At 46.4% G+C, this 19,552-nt stretch overlaps 1 protein-coding gene across 1 annotated transcript in view; it reads left to right on the top strand.

Annotated features, from left to right (window-relative positions):
• LOC129666823 (multidrug and toxin extrusion protein 2) overlaps positions 1 to 19,059 on the top strand; it is a 33,155-nt gene extending 14,096 nt beyond the window's left edge. Inside the window, exons 8-17 of the mRNA XM_055594114.1 lie at positions 1,903 to 2,000; positions 8,208 to 8,321; positions 8,723 to 8,790; positions 10,826 to 10,934; positions 11,714 to 11,789; positions 12,655 to 12,724; positions 13,078 to 13,210; positions 17,151 to 17,245; positions 18,389 to 18,443; positions 18,674 to 19,059. Of these exons, the coding sequence (XP_055450089.1) occupies positions 1,903 to 2,000; positions 8,208 to 8,321; positions 8,723 to 8,790; positions 10,826 to 10,934; positions 11,714 to 11,789; positions 12,655 to 12,724; positions 13,078 to 13,210; positions 17,151 to 17,245; positions 18,389 to 18,443; positions 18,674 to 18,909 (1,054 nt within the window). The 3' untranslated portion in view covers positions 18,910 to 19,059. The remainder of the gene's footprint in view (positions 1 to 1,902; positions 2,001 to 8,207; positions 8,322 to 8,722; positions 8,791 to 10,825; positions 10,935 to 11,713; positions 11,790 to 12,654; positions 12,725 to 13,077; positions 13,211 to 17,150; positions 17,246 to 18,388; positions 18,444 to 18,673) is intronic.
• The last annotated feature ends 493 nt before the right edge of the window (positions 19,060 to 19,552 follow it).

Raw genomic sequence — 19,552 nt, forward strand, 5'->3', positions numbered from 1 at the left:
AACGAAATAGAATAGAAAATGGGTTATGTCAACTGTTGTATGTCTTTGTTGTGGTTTGTTTGGTTCCCATGCGCATGCTAATGTGGGCTCTGAATATCAATAAAACCGTGACAGCCATCAGAGAGTAGGAATGGGTAGGATGAACACAGCAGTACAGAGCTTGCGTAGCGTGCACAAGGCTTGGCTCCCATACTGTCTTCCTCATGGCAGAAAGATGGAGGCTGTATCCTGGAAGAAGAGTATATATATGTGTTTGTATATATGTATACATACATACACACATACACACACATACATGACAAAAGGGGAATTCTTGATGGGCCTACAGGATAGGAGCTGGGTAGTCTAACAATGGCCAAATCCACTAATGAGGCAAGATGTTAGATGCCTGAGCCATTCCAAGCTGGCACTGAGGGCTTTGGAGCTCTCTATGGAGTCACTGGGGTAGGTCCAGGCTGAAAGGCTGAGGAAGCCTGTTTTAGTCAGAGTTTCTATTGCTGAGATAAGGTGCCATGACCAAAGCAACTTGAGGATGAAAGGGTGTATTCTGCTTCCACTTCCATACCATATCATGGGAGGAAGTCAAGGACAGGAGCTGAAGCGAAGGCCGTGGAGCTGACGCAAAGGCCTTTGAGAACGCTGCTACTCCCTTGCTCTGAAGAGCGCTGCTTACCCCTGCTCAGCCTACTCTCTTCTCCTGCCCAGGACCACCTGCTCAGGGCTGGCACTGACCACAGTGACCTGGGCCCTCAAGTCTGTCATTTGCTCTCAGGATAACCTTGGAGGCATATTCTTACTTAAGAGTCCCCCTTCTCAGAGGTGTCTAGGTTTTTGTCACATTGACAAAAGCCAGCCCGTACAAAGCTGTAGTCTGATGTCAGTGGGCGATGGTGGCATCTATGAGTGCTTTTACCCCAAGAGGAAAGGGCGCTTGTAGACACGGGCATGCTTCCTTCCTTCTTTGTGTCTGGACCACCAGCTTGCTGGATGGTACAGTCTTTCTCAGTCAGTGCCCCCTATGGCCACCTTTAGACAAGCCCCACAGAGGCACACCAGTGGGTTTTTTCTTTTTTTTAAGCTTTGTTTTTTTCATGTTTATTAATTACACTTTATTCACTTTGTATCTCCCCTGTATCATCCCCTATAGCTCCCTCCCAGTTTTGTTTTCTTTTTAACTGTTCCTAGATGTCATTTAATTTGGTCAAGTTGACAACCGAGAACAGCCATCACCTAGGCCTTGGTCAGAGCATAGAGGGAGCCCATCACAGACCAGTGGATCGACTTGGTATCACAGAGGCCCATCTTCCCTATGAGGGCCACCTCAGAGTCAGAATAGTGGAGTTTCCCAGGAGAGTTTGGGATATGGAAAAAGGAGGAGAAAATACAGGGACGGATTAATAAACAATAAAACGTGAAGCCCCGATAGGAACATGAGATGGAAAAGTCAACAGGAAGGCGCTGAGCTGGCCCAGCATGTCCCTGTGGTGAGAAGGGACTGACGAAGCCCAGTGTTACATTCTATGGAGAACAAAACCTGCTCAAATCCTCTATAATAAAACCAGGGCTCGGATGAGCGCTCCAATAGAGAAGTTGGCCGTGCCAGCCCGTTACTAGTCATCAACTAAGAAATGCTTAGTTGGGCATTGTTGAAGGATGGTAGATTCCAGGAAGGCAATAGAGCTTCAGGCCCTCCAGTGTCACACTGACGGACAGCAGACTCATCTCCACGGAGACAGATGAATATGTCACACATGGATCCAGCCAGAACACAGAGGAAGATAGCACAGACATACACGGGCACTGCAAGCTCACCGCGCCAAGCATGGGCTTCTGGGGGCGGTGTTCTGCTGGTTCGTGTTTGGGAGGACGCACCCAAACTAACCATGGCCTTTTCTCCCGCAGAGGGTCGGCCTGGGCCAACACCACCTCGCAGTTCTTCCTGTCCGCCCTGCTTTTCCTCTACGTGTGGTGGAAAGGAATCCACACCCACACCTGGGGAGGTATGTGGACCGCACGCTGGGGGTTCCCAGACACAGCTCTGCCCTTTGAGTCGTTTTGTCCCATGGATGTTGTTTGGTTTTTTGTTTGTTTATCTTTTAGAAAACCTCAAAATATAGAAAATGTTTGTTACTGAAAATAGAAAAGTTGCTAGGGAGAGCGTGTGATTTTGTGTTTGTGTGGCTACCAAAATAGCCCTTTGTTCATAGAACACTTTGACAGATACGGCTTGAGGTATGTGGTGGATACAGAGTTCCTCCTGCTGTTCGTTAGGTGCCCAGAGTTCCTGTCGCATGACTGGCTCATCCCACGGGTCCCTCCACCACCTGATCCTCGGGAACCAGCTCTTTGCCCGAGTCGCACTTTCACAGACTCCGCATGGAGAGATCACGCAGCCTTGTCTGCATCCTGTCTTGTCTCCCCGAGCAGGTGCACCCTCCTTTCATCCATGTTGTCACAAACTATTGGATTCCTTCTTTTTAGTAACCCGCTCTCTCCTCATTGAACAGCTCTGAGACGCGGCTCTCATTAGAACTTCCCTGACGATTACGCCTGCGCTGTCGCGTGTGCACGAGTGTGCATGTGTGTACCTGTGTGCGTGTGTGTGTGTGTGTGTGTGTGTGTGTGCAAGTGGAGGTCAGAGTGTGACCTCCAGTGTCTTCATCAGTTGCCTTCCATCTTATTGTTTGAGATCATGCCTCCCGAACCTAGAGCTCCCCAGCTAGGCTGCACTGGCTGGCCAGCAAGCCCAGGTCTTTCCCTCACCCGCCCCCGTGTTGGGATTTCTGAACACTGCCACTCCTACATGGGCCCTGGGGATCTGAAATCTTGTGGGGCAAGCACTTGATTGATTGATTCATACCCATCTGCAGAGCACATTACAAGACACCAGCTGACTGTTTCGATGATTTCTTTTCAGAAATGTCTAACTGAGTCCTTTGTCCCCCCTTTCTGTTATTGAGTTGCATTAAGTTATGTATCTTGATTTAAATCCCTTATTGGATACATGGTTTGTAGATTTTCCTTCCATTCTGTGGGTTGCCCTTTTATTTCAGTTTCATGTTGTTCTCTCTGGCTACTTTTTCCAACGTTGCCTATTCTTTGGTGGCATAGGCAAAAAAATCACTGCCAATCCCAGTACCATAGCCTCTTCCCCTATGATTTTTAAGGTCATACTAGGTCTTGAATCCATATTGAGTTTATTTTTGTGTATGGCATAATCTTTACATTTTTTAAATCTAAATTTTAAAATCTTATCTAAAATGATCCCCTTCAGTTTGTTCTTTGCATGCAGAGATCCAGTATTGTCACCACTGCTATTGAAAAGACCACCCTTTCCTCGTTTTATGCCCTCAGAACTTTTGGAGATAACTTGACTGTATATGCTGTGTTTGTGGTGGTAGCATACAGTTTGCATTATAGCTTTGAAATATGGTTTGAAGTCAGGATGCTTCCATCTGTCATTTTTCAAGATTGTTTTGGTTCTTCAGCATTGTGTTTCTCTAACCTTTGTGTGTGTGTGTGTGTGTGAGAGAGAGAGAGAGAGACAAATGGTATAGGAATTTTGACAGTGACTGTTAGATAATGCTGGGTACTGTGGACTGTCTTAGGGTTTTTATTGCTTCAACAAAACACCATGACCAAAAAGCAAGTTGAGGAGGAAAGAGTTTACTCAGCTTAACACTTCCACATTGCTGTTCATCACCACAGGAAGTCAGGACAGGAGCTCAAACAGGGCAGGAACCTGGAGACAGGAGCTGAAGCAGAGGCCATGAGGGGTACTGCTTGCTGGTTTGTTCTCCACGGCTTGCTCAGCCTGTTTTCTCATAGAACCCAGGCCCACCAGCCCAGGGTTTGCCCCACCCACAATGGGCTGAGCCCCCCCATTGATCACTAATTGAGAAAATGTCTTACAGTCAGGTCTCATGGAGGCATTTCCTCAGCTGAGGCTCCTTCCTTTATGATGGCTCTAGTCGACACAAAACCAGCCAGTACATGGACATTTTGACAGTCTTGATTCTTCAAGTCCAAGAACATGGAGATCTTCTGTTTATTTGTCATCAGTCTTCAGTGACATGCCGTTCAATCTCCAGGTCTCTATATACTTTCTGTTGTTTCTCTTGGTATTGACTTTTAGTTTGTTTCCATTGTAATCTGATGGTAGGCAAGAAGGTGTTTTGCTTTATCTGATAAGACTGTTTCTATGGCAAGAAACGTGATCTGCATTAGAGAAAGCTTCATGCTCAGTTGACAAGACTCTGTATTCCATAACTGTTAATACCAGGAGATCTACAGTATGATTTAATGCTCAAGTTTCTCTTGTGGTGGTTTGTTTGGTTTGTCTAGATGGTCTCCCTATTTGTGAGAGAAACGTATTGCAATCACCCGGAATTATCGAATCTAGACTGCCACGTAATCGCTGTGCTGTATGGAGTTTGTTTATGTAATTGGGGCCCCAGTGCTAAGTGCACACGGCTTATCACGTGCTCTTAATGGATTGTCCCATTGGCAGCCTTTGGTGCCTTCTTTATCCTGTTTCTGCTTAAGTCTGCTTCAGCTTCCGTTTGGTTGGTGTATTGACTTCCAGCCTTCAAGTTCAGTGAGTGGATCTTTACCAGTGAGGAGTGCCTCTTGTGGATAACAAGCAATTAAGTGTTGTTTTTAGTCCAATCAGATACTCCATATCTTTTAACTGAAGAGTCAAGATCATTAACTCAGGGTTATAGCCCAGAGGGTTTTGCTGATTCTTATATTTTTTTCTTCTTGGAAGAGTTGGCTATTTATTTTATTCTTTTCTCCTTTTACATGATCTGGCTGGTTGCCTTTTTGAATGGAACGTGATTATTTCCCCATTCTTTGTTCATCATAAACTGATTATTTTGTTGTTGTTGTGTCATGATTATAATTGCCTTTCTTTCTCTTTTGTGTGTAGGATTCCTTTAAGTATTTTCTGCAGTGTTCGTAGGTGGCCATGAATTGCTTTAGTTTGTGATTCCTTTAAAATACCATCCTTCCTTCTTTCCTTCCTTCCTTCCTTCCTTCCTTCCTTCCTTCCTTCCTTCCTCCCTCCCTCCCTCCCTCCCTCCCTCCCTCCCTTCCTTTTTTAAACAGAGAGTCTTATGTATCTTAGGAAGCCTTGCTGTGTAGCAGAGGATGACCTTGATTTTCTGATTCTCCTGCCTCCCTCCACCTCCTGATTACTGGGATCATAGACAGGTGCCACAATATCTAGTTTCTGTGGTTCTGGGGACTGAATCTTGCATGCTAGGCAAGTACTCTATTAACTGAGCTATGTCCTCAGCTCCACTTCATTGGTTTTGAAAGACCATTCACACTCAAGGTTAATGTTCAGAGGGTTTTTCTGATTCCTATAATTTTTCTGGTAGAGTTGGCCATTTTATTCTTTTCTTCTTTTTGTAATATATATGTAATATGTGTAATGTATGTGATATATTATATATGTATATATGTAATATATATTACAAAAAGATATATCTTTTAAAAGAATATATATATATATATATCTTCCTTGGCTGGTAGTTACTTGCTCATGGATCTCTCTTTTTATCTCTTTCTCGCACTCTCTCTCCGTGTGTGTGTGTGTGTGTGTGTGTGTGTGTGTGTGTGTAAAATCACTGTATATTTTCCTGACTTTTGTGGGGAGGTCAGATGTTATTCTGGTGGTATTGCCTTTTCAAGGTGTCTTTTTTCTTACACATTTTAATATTTCTTTATTTTATAGTCTCAGCAATTCCACTGTAGAATGTTGTGGAAAGATTCTTCTCAGGTATATTTGTTTGGGGTTCTAAATGTATCTTGCTCTTGAATGGCTGTCTCTTTGCTCACATTGAAGACATTTTCTACTATAACTTTATTGAATAGATTTTTTTTGTGTGTGTCTTTTATGTTTTTCTTTTTTCCGTGTGTGTGTGTGTGTGTGTGTGTGTGTTCAGATATGCTTTGGCACAATGTGTGTTTGTGGAAGTCAAGGTTGATGCTGAGAATCTTCCTCAATCACTCTTGCATCTTATTCTTTTGATACAGGGTCTCTCAGACTTGGAGCTTCCTTATATGGTTAGTCTTTATATTAGTTAGTAACTTGGCTGTGATGAAACACCGTGACCAAAGCAACTTGGGGAAGAAAGGATTTATTTGGCTTATGCTTTCATATCACTGTTCATCATCAAAGAAAGTCAGGACAGGAACTCAAGCAAGGCAGGATCCTGGAAGCAGGAGCTGATGCAGAGGCCATGGAGGAGTGCTCCTTACTGGCTTGCTCCCCATGGCTTCCTCAGCCTGCTTTCTCATAGAACCCAGGACCACCTGCCCAGGGATGGCCCCACCCACAGTGGGCTGGGCCCTCCCCCACTGATCACTAATTAAGACTATGCCGTAGTAGAGGCCTCCCTCTAATGGCATGGGCCTCAAGTTGGACCAGTCATTGGCTGGCCAAAATCGCAAGCTCTGCCCCACCATTACCCCAGCACATTTTGCAGGCAGGACAGATTGTAAGTAGAAGGTTTTGTGGCTGGGTTGCTGTCCTAGCCACATTGCTGGAAGCCTTGCCTGGTTACAGAAGATAGTTGGTTCAGACTCCATACTCTCTGTTACTAGGAGTCTTTGCTAGAGTCACTGTCATAGATTCCAGGAAATTTCCATTGTTCCTACATCACCCCAAAATGCCCACCAATTCCAGAGTTCTCTCCCAGTACTCCCCCCATCTGATCCCTCCTATTCCTGTATCCACATCCCCACCCAGACACACCCTCCCCCATCCACCTTGAACTCTCCTTGTTACTAAGCTTCTCTGGGTCTTGGATTGCAGCATGATTATTCTTTACTTAGCAGCTAATGTTCACTTATAAGTGAGCATATACCATGTTTGTCTGTCTGGGTCTGGATTACCTCATTCAGGATGAACTTCCTGGATGGCAGAGGCTAGACAGTCCAAAGCTCCAGGATAGAACCAAACACAACTGGAAAAGAGAAAAAAAAAGACAGTGAAATGATTCCTAATGATATTCTGCTGTAATCACAGATCAGTGCGTAGCCCAATCGTCATCAGAGACACATCACCCAGCAACTGATGGGAGCAGATGCAGAGACCCACAGTCAAACATTAGGCAGAGCTAGGGAACCCTTCAGAAGAGGGGAATGAAGGATTGTGGAGCCAGAGTGGTTGAGGAAACCACAAGAACACACACAGCCTGCAGAATCAACTAAATAGGGCTCACAGGGGCTCACAGAGACTGAAGGGACAATCACGGACCTAGTTTGCATTGGTCCAAACTAGGTCTTCTGTATGTTCATTATGGTTGTGTAGCTTGGTGTTCTTGTGGGACCCACTAACAGTGGTAGTGAGGGGGGTGTCCCTGACTCTCTTGCCTGCTCTTGAGACTCTTCTCCTGCTACTGGGTTTCCTGGTCCATCCTGGTCTTACTGTAACTTGTTATGCTGTGTTCAGTTGGTATCCACCCAATGGGGGTTGCTTTTTTTTTTTTTTTTAAAGGAAAACAAAGAGGAGTGGATCTAGGTTAGAGGGGAGGTGGGGTGGACTGGGAGGAGTGGAAAGAGGGGAACTAAGATTAGGAAGTAATTTATGAGATAAGAATAAAATAAATAAGTAAAAAAAAAATGCTGTAGGGCTTGCCTACAACCTGATCTCATGGATGCATTCTCTTGATTGAGGTTCCCTCCTCCCAGAAGACTTTAGCTTGTGTCAAGCTGACATAAAACTATCTAACACCCTTGGGCTGCTGTGCAGTGCTACTGTGAAGGGACATACAAAGCGCTCTTTGACCCTAAAGCCCGTTTAACATTTTGTTCTGTACACAGAGGCGAGATTGCTGACGCGCTCGGTGACTCCATGACTGACTTCTAGAGGAATCTTCTTTTTTCTGTCCCTAGGAACAATTCATTACAGTTTCTACTTCTCTGTATCTGTGGGTCTTTGGGATTTCTGCTATCCTTGCTGTGGGTCAGGGGTGCCGTTGACAGTCAGCCTGAGGGCCAGCTGATAGCTCCCCGTGGGTGCTGGTTTATAGATCGGGTTTTGGGGACGGGCGCTCACGGTGCCGGTCTGGTCCCTTCCCTCTCTAGCTGTGGTCTTCCCTGACACCCGTGTCCTGCTGGGAACCGGTGTCTCCGGCTCTGGGGGAGAGGCGGTGGCTGTTAAAGGATGCATGTCTGCTTTCTCGCCTGTTCTCCAGGATGGACAAGGGAGTGCTTCCAGGAGTGGAACTCCTACATCCGCCTGGCCATCCCCAGTATGTTCATGGTGTGCATCGAGTGGTGGACCTTTGAGATTGGGACCTTCCTTGCAGGTCTGTCTGCACCTGAGGGAACTGCACACAGCCTGGGCAGTCACAGGCCAGAGGCTTCCTAGAAATGGAAGCGACATAGCACAGTTGCAGCACACACACACACACACACACCATATACACATACACAGAACACACACACATCATGCACACACCACACACACACATACCATACAGCATACACCCTACATACACATACACCATACACATACCACATACACACACACACACCCCCCACACACACATACCGTATATACATACACACACCACACACCATACACACACACACACACACACACACACACACACATCCCTATGTATAAATATATATGCGTCCTAGTTTCATAAGGAAAATGGTTCCTCTGGTCCACAATTGACTTGTGTTCTCTGAATTGCTGTTTCAGGCCTTGTTAATGTCACAGAACTAGGAGCTCAGGCTGTCATTTACGAACTGGCTTCTGTCGCCTACATGGTAAGGACATGCTTGACATTTGTACCTTCTTTGTATAAATCCGATGGGCAGGTCTCACCACATTTAACAGAGGTGGGGAGAAGGGAGGAAGGGAGAGTTGGGTCCTGACCATATTTCCGTTGTGAGCATGAGTGCCTCACCTAACTTTTTTGTGCTTGAATTTTTTTTTTTTTTTTTTTTTGTGCACACACACGAGAGGGAAATGTAGCTACCCATTGCAAGTGAAGGCTAAATGAGGCCCTGTGCGTCAGACAGCAGGATGCCTGGCGTATCTGGTTAACTAGTGTGGAATTGTGGCTGAGACTTGGTTGTGAGTGAGAGGGATCAGCTCCCATCCTCCTCTGGCCTATGGCTGGGTCAGGAGACAGAGAAAAGGACAAAAGAAAGGGTATCTCAGAGTCTCACCTGTGTATGCCAAGCTAATGAGAAGCCCAACAAGGTCTGGGATGCGTAAAGCCTTTTAAATAGGGTAGTCAGCTGTGTTTTTCTGCCCCTGGCTCAAGCTGAGCCTCACGGGATGAGAGCAGCTAGCCTGGGGAGCCCAGGGCTGGCAGCCGACTGCAGAACCTGGACGGAGGCTCTGTGTTGGGGTGCTCCTTGGCTGGGGGAGTTGCAAAGAGAAAGAGACCAGCAAGCATCCCTCATCTAATATTCTTTAGATATAATTTATCAACTCAAGTGAGTTTTCAAACTCTAAGAAACCAGACAGCTGTGGGGAGACGGTGCTTCCTGCAGAGACCGAAATCTGGTGTGTAAATTATCAAAGCAGATGAAGCCCAAATGAAGGCTGACTGCGCAGCCAGTGCTACCCACAGAGCTCAAGGGCCACCATGGGTTGTGGGAAGATAACTCAGGATCTGAGGATGACACTAAAGATTGGCCGATAGTCTGTTTTAGAAGCACGGAAACAGAGCTTGGGGGTTCCATAATCAGCAATTAAGATCAAACCTTGGTGCTTGAAGACAGCGTTCCAGTTGACTCCCGTTCCTGCTGCAGTGATGGAATACTCCTTCCCCCCCCCCCCCCCAAAAAAAAAGCAACCTCCAGGAGAAAGGATTTATTTGGGCTACAGTTTCAGGTTGCAGTCCATCATGCAGGGAAGTCATGCAGGAGTCTGAGGCAGCAGGCGACAGTACAGTGGGGAGCTATAAAGTGATGAATGCGTGTGTTCAGCTTCTCTTCCTTCCTTCCTCCCCCTCTCCCCCCCCCCCCCCCCCGTTCTCCCACCCTCTCCCCCTCCCTTCATTTATTTCTTCCTGAGACAGGTCTTACATTGCCTGGGCTGGCCTGGAACTTTTAATGTAGACCAGGTTGGCTTCGAACTCCCAGGCACCTGCCCGCCTGCCTCGACCGCTGGGCAGTAGAAGGCGTGCGCCACTGCGCTCAGCCCGTAGCCCCTCCTCTTCGTGCAGTCCAGGAACCCAGGCTAAGGAATGGTGCCCCCCCCCCCCCCCCCAGTGGGTGGATCTCACTTCAGTCTAATCAAGATCATTCCTCACAGGCCTGGCCTGAGGCTGCCTCTGGGTCTCATCAGGCTGATGGTTCTGTCTCAGCTGCTGACATTACAGATTTCACCAACCTTCATGGGTCCCACAGTAAAAGTCCTAAGTGCTTTTTCACAACGTCTGCTCAGTTTTTAGGACTTGTTTACCCACCGTGTACTAACTTAAACCTGACCTTGCAGAATGTATTTAAAACTAAGTTACAGCCGCGTTGGTGTCTGCTTCACCAATAAAGGGAGCCCCACCCATGACACCCCCCCCCCCCCGCCATACCCAGCTCTGCTCTGGCCTGCTTGGACTGAGGCGCTATGGTGGGAGGGGGGGGTGGATCTTTACTAGTGAAGAAATCTGGTTTCGAGGCAGCGGAGTTACACAGCTCGGATGGAGTAAGAACCCTCTCTGGAGCCTAGATTGTGAAGTCTGTCTGAAGGCTCCAGGTAGCTGGGTCCAACTGCATTAACATGCAGGTTTTCTTATTATTGTTATTATGATTGTTACCTTTTTACTATGACTTATGATTGCTAATTCCCAAGGTGCCCTTTGGCTTTGGTGTGGCGGCCAGTGTCCGAGTGGGCAATGCTCTGGGGGCGGGGAATGCCGAGCAGGCCCGGCGTTCCTGTTCTACTGTTCTTCTTTGTGCTGGTGAGTAATCTCCCTTAGGGCTGTACTGACTTTAGGGTGATGTCTGAGTCCCGTTGTGCCTCCTCAACAGAATATCTAGATAAATACATTTGTTAAGAACAAAGGTTAGTTCTCACAGCTTTTAGGGCTGGAGAGCCCAAGACCAAGGTACCACCAGGTCTGGTGACGTCTGCTCTCACCTTCCATGATCTGCTTGATATCATATTGTCTTGAAGGGAGGAGCTGTGTGAACTCATGTGGTAGAAGAGAAGGAAGTGGAGGGGAGGGGGGGCAAAGTCCTCAGGCAACCCCTTTAGAAAACACCTTCCACTCCTGGCAGCAGGCTCCTCTTGATTCAGTCACCTTGCTTTTGTGTTGGGAATGAAATTTCACCCTGAGCATTGGAGGGACAAAAACATTCAAAATGTAATCCTCATGTTCCCAAGGATCCAACTCTGGGTAACAGATGCCCTTAGAGGGAATAAGGGACAGCACATTTTAGTTGACATTTTCACAGACATTAAAAAAAAAATTATTATTTACACCATAACACTGATTTTGAGACAGGGTTTCACCATGTTGCCCAGTTTGGTTTTGAATGCTAGGTCACAAGGTTAAGCAATCCTTCTGCCTCAACTTCCCACACAGCTGGGGCTGCAGGTGTCCCCGAGCCCAGCTGCATTCTTAACGTTTCTCTCCCTTGAGAGAAATAATTCTCCCTTGGGAATAACTCTCCCTTAAGAAGCTTTGTCACATTCCGGAGATCTATTGTTCCCTGTGATATCTTCTGTGTTTCCCAGGTGTCTGTGCGCTCCTGGTGGGAATTCTGCTTGCAGCCTTGAAGGACGTGGTTGCCTACATATTCACCAATGACAAGTAGGTAGCCGTCGAGAACCCGTCTTTGCTTCTCTGCTTTCCCCCCTGCATTCTTCAGACCGAGGAGGCACTGCCCTTTGTCTCCCAGGAAAGCCTGTAGCCCAGCCAGGAAGCAGAGGCAGGCACAGGGGCGAACAAGTTTGAATGATGCAAGTCCATGCCAATCCACCCCATCCTTCCAGTGCCCCCGCCATCCGTCAGGTCTGAGCGGAGTTTTGCTCTGACAAACAGAAAAAAAAATAATCCCTGGGGTTAGTCTCATCCCCAGAAGGCACGTCATGGGCCAGGGCGGTCTCTGGTGGCTACGCCTTCATCTGAGGCAGTGATTTGCAGAAATCACAGACTCGGTCCTATACTTTTATTGTGTTTTCTGTAACGTATAAGAATGAAGTGGCGCATTATCATCACCTGGCCTGGTGGCACAGACCTGTAATTGCAGTTATCCAGAAAGTTATCACAAGGTCAAGGCCAGCTTGCACAACTTAGTGCAACTCTGCATCAAAATAAACAATTATTTGTAAAAGAATTAAAAAAAAGTCCTCTGTTGCATCAGAAACTTTATATATTAGTACAATTTGAATTAGCATGGTTTTATTATATACTTCATTTTTTACACAATGTAATGTGTGCACTGAGTTGTTAGGCTTACAATTTAAAAAGTATGGTGTGTGTGCGCATTTGCACGTGCTATAGCACATGTGAAGAGGCCAGCAGGCGACAGGGGAATCGATTATCTCGTTACCATGTGAGCCCCCTGGGGGGCGGGGGCGACACAGGTCATCAGTCTCAGTACCTTCACCAGCTGAGCCATCTAGCTGCCCCGGATGTGTGTAAGTCACTCACTGCTGTCCCCCTCCTGTGACAGGGACATCATTTCCCTTGTGAGTCAGGTGATGCCCATTTTCGCTCCCTTCCATCTGTTCGACGCACTTGCTGTAAGTATGCTGCTTGCTCCCCTGCTCCCCACGGCCCTGCTCTCTCACAACCCAGGACCGACTGCCTGGGGTTGGCCCCACCCACGGTGGGCTGGTCCCTCCCACCTCAGTCATTGATTAAGAAAATGCCCCGCAGATGTGCTTCCTCTGTGGGGGTTCTCTCTTCTAGCTGATTCTAGCTTGTGTCAAGTTGACATGACCTTCTGGGCCCCTCTTCTTAGCCATTTTCCTTCATTTCATCTGTGACGTCTGCTTTGGGACAGCATGCTCTGTGGGACAGGAGCACTGTATTCTGAACTGGGCGTGGGTAGCCGTGCCTGACTGCCACGCTGCCATTGGTTTCCTCCCTGCAGGGCACCTGTGGCGGGGTCCTGAGAGGAACAGGAAAGCAAAAGATCGGTGCTGTCCTGAACGCCATTGGTTACTACGGGTTTGGCTTTCCCATCGGCGTGTCTCTGATGTTTGCTGCTAAACTTGGGATAATAGGTATGTGTCCGATTCCTTAGCGGTGCACCCCAGCTCTTACTGTTGCAGTAAATGAAGTCACTCGAGGTGGAAAGCACCTGGCTGGAAAGTTGTTCTGTGGGAAAGGAGGCACTCCTGCCTCTGCTGCAGCAGGAGTGAGCCCTGGTGGTGACTGGAAGGCCTGGTTCTCGAGACTTCATGATGCTCCTAGTGCTTCCCCACTAGAGGGCACGGTGGATTGGGGCTGTAATGTGCATGTGTGCGTATGGTTTTAAATCGTGTTTAAGAAGTGGCTATGAGCCTGTAATCCCAGCACTCTGGGAGGCAGAGGCAGGCAGATTTCTATAAGTTTGAGATGAGCCTGGTCTACAAAGTGAATCCAGAACAGCCAGGGCTACACAGAGAAACCCTTTCCAAAAAAAAAAAAAAAGTATCTATGGAGGGCTGGTGAGGTAGATTAGTGGGTAAAAGCGATTGCTATGAACTTATGACTTTGTTCTGTCCCTGGAATCTATTGTGAAAGGAGAAAATCAACTCCTAAAAGTTGTCCTCTGGCCTAATGGCACACTCTTACACACACATTGTACCCCCATACATAGTTACATACACACACAATCATAAACACATACATATACCAAATCATACACACATATATTCACATCACACTCATAACACACAATCCTATACATACGTGATCATACAATCATACATGCACACAATCATATACACACTGCTATTCATACATAATCATAAATAGACAAGTCATATGTATACAATTTTATATATACTCATAATCACATACAATCATGGACACACAACCGTATATAATCGTACATACAAATAATAAGTTAAAATTTAAAAGAAATGACTGTTTCGTTGAATGTTTTTATATTTTTTTCTTTTCTTTTTTATTAATTACAATTTATTCACTTTGTATCCCACCTGTAGCTCCCTTCCTCCTCCCCTCCCAAACCCACCCGCCTTCCCTCTGTCCCACCTATACCACTCAACCAGCCCACTGATGGGGGAGGTCTTCCTCCCCTTTGTTAAATGTTTTTAACAAAAGTTTCTGAGGATTTGACAAATTTGGTGCTTTTGAAAACAGTTCTGTAATTTTTAGCCTTAGATCAAATGTGAAGGTGAGGGATATTGTCTTCCTCCTATCATCTTGTTTATGATACATTAATTGAACTGATAGACTTTTATGTTACTATTTTATGTGACTTTATTTCATGTGCATTTTTATTGGCTGTGCACGCTTGCGCCCATGACCTTGAGCTGGGTGAGTGTTCTACAGCTGACACGCTCTCAGCACTTGTTAGTGAGGATATTAGCAATATTTCTCACATACAATGGTTACTTCATAAAATCAGCTCAATTTTTTGTATGCCCCAGTGCAAGTCAAATAAGATAAGAATGACCTGTTGTTTGTAAGCATTTTGTAGAATTCTTCCACGCAGCTGTTTTAACCTGGGATCTTAATGAAGCTTATGCTTCTGAGGGCACTCAGTTTCTCTTTGGACTTTTATTGTGCCAACATGAATAAACAATATGATTCTTAGAAATGTTTTATTGAGGGCTGGAGAACACTGGCTGCTCTCCAGATGTCCTGAGTTCAGTTCCCAGCAACTATACCGTGGTTCATAACCATCTGTAATGAGATCTGGTGCCCTCTTCTGGCCTGCAGGCAGAACACTGAATACATTCATACATACATACATCTTTTTAAAAAAGAAATGTTTTATTGAGGTTTAAAATCTGTAGAATTCTGCAAAGTAATTTAAAAGTTGTATATGTGTTTTGTATATATATATTCATATTTTTATTTGCTATACATTTTTAGTAACAATAAATTTTATTTCATATTAAAATAGCGCAGTTGGAGCTGGGGATTCCTACCAGGCATGCTGTCCTGGGCTACACCCTCAGAGCTGTTTTCAAAAGTCTGATTAGAGAACTTCATGACTGCCTCATGTATATGGAAATCACTCCCCCCAGTCTGTGTCCGATCAGCACAGTTTATCATGCAACAAATCGTGTTCTCCCCCATTTCTTCTCAAGACTTGAAATGATAGCTGGCAGAGGAGATGCGCTATGTGCTACCTCTCTGCTGCCGCTCTGGGAGCTGGCATTTGAACGGCTCCTGTTTACAAAACACAGGGTGGGGAGCACCGACACATAGGCACGCTCCTGAACCTCAATTTAGGATCCGTTCTTAGGAATGGACTCGGGACATCCAAGGGGATACACTGTTTTCCCATCTCCGTCTCATCTGTAAGGATCACTCCAGCTTCTGCCCAATGTGTTTGGAGGAGTAAACGTGAGGCTCAGGTCTCAGCAAACTGCTGACGAATCAATCAGGAGACTAAGTGCCGACTCACAGCGCATCCCAGCTGCACCGCTTCCTCTGCAGTGACTGCTGATGAGGAAGTGAGGAGTTTCAAGTGACTAAAAATAGTTTCCTCTGGGCTGGAGAGGTGGCTCAGAGGTTAATAGTTAATAGAGGTTATCAGTTAATATTTTGCACGATAGACTATCAATTGCTAGTCTATTATTTATTATGTAAACAGTATTTGCTGGCATGAATGCCTGCACGCCAGAAGAGGGCACCAGATCTCACTATAGATGGCTGTGAGCCACCATGTGGTTGCTGGGAATTGAACTCAGGACCTCTGGAAGAGCAGCCAGTGCTCTGAACCTCTGAGTCATCTCTCCAGCCCACAGTTGTTATTCTTAAAACCTTGGTCTGGCTCCCGGCACCCAAATGGCAGTTTACAAGTAGCTATGACTCCAGTTCTAGAGGGATTTAGCACCCTCTTCTGTCCTCCTGGGGCACTGCACACCCATGCTGCATATACATACGTTCAGGCAAAACACCGTTACACATGAAATTTGAAGAAATAGCTTCTTCTCGTACATATTTTTTATGGAGCTCTCTTAGAGCCTCAACATTTTTTAAAGATTTATTTGTTTAATATGTGTGTGCCTGAGTGTATGTATGTGCAGTGCCTGTGAATGTCAGAAGGAAGCACTGGATCTCTTGGAACTGGAGTTCTAGAGAGCCGTGAGCCACCATGTGAGCACTGGGAACCAAACCCCCATCTTCTGCAAGAGCGGGAGGTGGTCTCAACCCTGAGCCCTCTCTGCATTTCCTGAGTCTCCATATTTTCCATGTAACAGTTAGAGGAATGTCTTCCAAGCAAGCCACTTCTTTCCTCCCTCCCCTCATCTCCTTCCCCCTTCCCCCCTTTTGACAATTTTACTCTGTATCCCAGACTGGCTTGGAACTAACTATGAATCCCACGATATCCTTGACCCTTTATCCTCCTGCTTCAGTCTCCTGAATGCTGGAATTGTAGCCAGAGGCCACCATGCCTGACTTCAAAGCAAGCTTTTGCAAATACTGGGTCTCACACCCATCCAAATGGATGCCAGTCTGAAACTCTCTCCTGGATTCCTGTTACCACAGATACACAGTAACCCCTAGCGTCTTCTGTGGCTTGCATGGCCTCCATGGTCTCCTACCTTGTCATTTCCTACTTGGCCTCTCAGCTCCAGGGGCTCCCAAGATGGCACCTTGCTGTAGCAGACTCCTCCTGCCTCAGCCTTACTGCTGCCCTGGACCTTTCCTAGGCTGGGTCCTCACCCCTCAGGTCTGCGGCTCAGAAGACACCTGACTACTCATTCCTACTCCACTGCAGGTTTTCATCAATGGCCAGAGTGTGCCGGCCACACCCTCCCACTCTCTCAATTTCCAGAGTGTTTCCTTGCTCATCATCTGCCCCTTCCAGGTCTCTAATAGCTCAGTGGCAGGCTTCAGTCTTCTCTGTTCCATGTTTACCCAAGACTTTTGAGAAGTTAATCCAACTGAAGTTTTGCTCCACTGATATGAGTTATTGAGAAAGAATTTCAATGATCATGGGAAGAGACTTGACCTCTGATGCTCATTTTGTGCCCACAGGCCTCTGGGCTGGACTGATAGTCTGTGTCTTCTTCCAAGCCCTCTCCTACCTAATCTACATCATGAGGACAAACTGGAGCAGAGCAGCAGAGCAGGTAACAGGCTCCGCGCCACTCTAAAATACATCAGTCCCCAATCTGTGGTCAACAAGTCATCTTCCAGGGTGAAGTGATGATAAAACCCCATCAGTTTCGAGACAAACAGCACATGGGAACCAATTAACTGTGGGAGGGCTGGAGGGAGACAGAAAAATGGTTTCTCTTATTTAGAGATGACTGGTGTCTTCTGACCACAGGATTCAAAAAAGAAAACAGGAAATGGCCTCAAAATACTTTTGTTTCTGTAAAATAGTTTCCTGTTTATGCTGATTAGCTTTTTAAGGCTTTAACTAAAAAAAAAAAAAAATTGGTCTGTTCTTACAAAGAAATAATGTGCTAAGTATTTGTGATACTGGGACAGTTGTGTCAGGGTGGTGGCTCATATGAATGTGTGAGTCGAGGCTGAGGGGCCATCTCACTGTCGTGAGGCCTAACCTAAGAAGGGCGAGTGCCCAAGACTCTTAAAGAGGCAGGAGGTGAGTTAGGAGTCCTGGGCATCACCCTTTAATTTTCTGATCCCTTTGGCTTTGCCTAATGGAGATGTATTATATTTCTTAAATCCATGTTGATTTGTTGAGGGAATAGATTATACAGAATATTGACTGGAAATACTGGCTAGAAAGATGGCTCAGTGGTTAAGAGAACTGACTTCTTTTCCTTTGGTTTCCAGCACCCACATAGTCAGTTGCTCACTGTAACTCCAGTTCCAGGGGACTCCAGTGCCCTCATTTGGGCTTCACGGGCACTGCATGCACATGGCTGGCAAAACCAACCTGTATACATACATAAGTCTTGGGGGAAAACTTCGTACTCCCTTGTCAGTAAACTGGCTTTTAGCTGGTGGTGTCATTTTACCTTTAGATTTTGGTCCCTTTATTCATGTTTGGAGACCGTAAAGGCATAAGTGCCAGCGTGTTAAACCTCCAGATTTTCCATTGATGCTGCCAGCAGAGCATTGGGCGGGCAATCAGCCACTTTCTGGCACTATCATTGCTTAGCATGTCACATGATGTTTTCATGGCCACAGAAGGCTGTCTCTGATATTACAGACTTTCAGCACTGCTTTAAATTGAAGTGTTAGCAAAGAGCTACCGCTTGGCTTGGTTTCTACTTTGTTTACTCATGTAGCCTCATTTTTAGGCACAAGTCCGAGCTGGGTTAAAAAGCAACAAGGAGACAACACCCACCCCAGCAGGTAAAGAGCTGCTCTCTTCACAGTTTTATAAAGTCCGAAACTCAGTTTGACCAGAGGGGTTGAGGTTATGAGCTCCTGCTTTGGTGACAATTAAACTTGTCTCCACCATAATTTGTCAAACCAACTCTGAGCTCTCCTGTTCAATGTTCTTCATGTAATCTCACACGCCTGAGGGTCATCTTTTGATACCACAGTGACAACATGACTGTCCCACTGCTCTCTTCAAACAGATCTGCCCATCTTGGAAAGAGAAGTTGTTGATGGAGTGATTTTGCCTGATATCATCAGGCCAGAGAACCCGACCGGCCAGCTGGTAGTACAAGAAAACAGCCCGTATGCAGTGCCCACTGTCGGGGAGGTCTTGACAGGAAGGCAGCTGGTCATCTACCGAGGGATGGCTCTGGCTGTTTCTGTTGCTGTCCTCGTAGCAGGAATTGTAGTGCGAGTTTCCAGTGACCGTGGCTAAGAAAGGATTATCACTGATCTGTGGACTGGTGGCAACTGTGTGCCATGTCCCGGGCATGGATGTGAGCTCTCATTGGTACAGAAGCGTCTCTCTCAGCTGTGGGTAGAAAGGCTGCCAGTAAGCCGTCCTTGGTCACGCTGCCGTCCCGCCCCTTGTACTGCAGGTCAAGAAAGGAGCAGTATATTTGCCTAATGTGCACCAGGCCCTTGTTTGATGTTCAGCACTGGGGTGGGGGGAGGGAAGAATGAACAAATGAATGAATAAATGGCTGTCCAAATTTGGGGGAGTGCCGGGGACAGAACCCAAGGGCCTCAGCACATGTAGGCAAGTACTCTATCACTGAGCACCCCAGAGCCCAGAAGCTCTGCTTTTGAGAATGCTTTTCTCTCTTGACTGTATCATGATTTCCGAACACGTCAGTTTGATTCTCCTGCTGTGAGCGTGCCCCCTCTCCCGCACGCACATCTTCTGCTGCTGCGTCCTCACGGTGAGTGAGGATCAGGAACCAGTTCTAGCTCTGTCTGGGGATCCTGCCGCACAAGCGTTTATGAAATAAATGCCTAAGATTTAAGATGTGTGCTGAGAGTACCTGGGGACACAATTTTATTATAAAAGGTAACTTTTGGGTTTTTACCTTTAAACA

The sequence above is a fragment of the Psammomys obesus genome, unplaced genomic scaffold (genome assembly GCF_907164565.1).
Source record: "Psammomys obesus unplaced genomic scaffold, mPsaObe1.curated_primary_1811, whole genome shotgun sequence".
NCBI classification, from domain to species: Eukaryota; Metazoa; Chordata; class Mammalia; order Rodentia; family Muridae; genus Psammomys; species Psammomys obesus.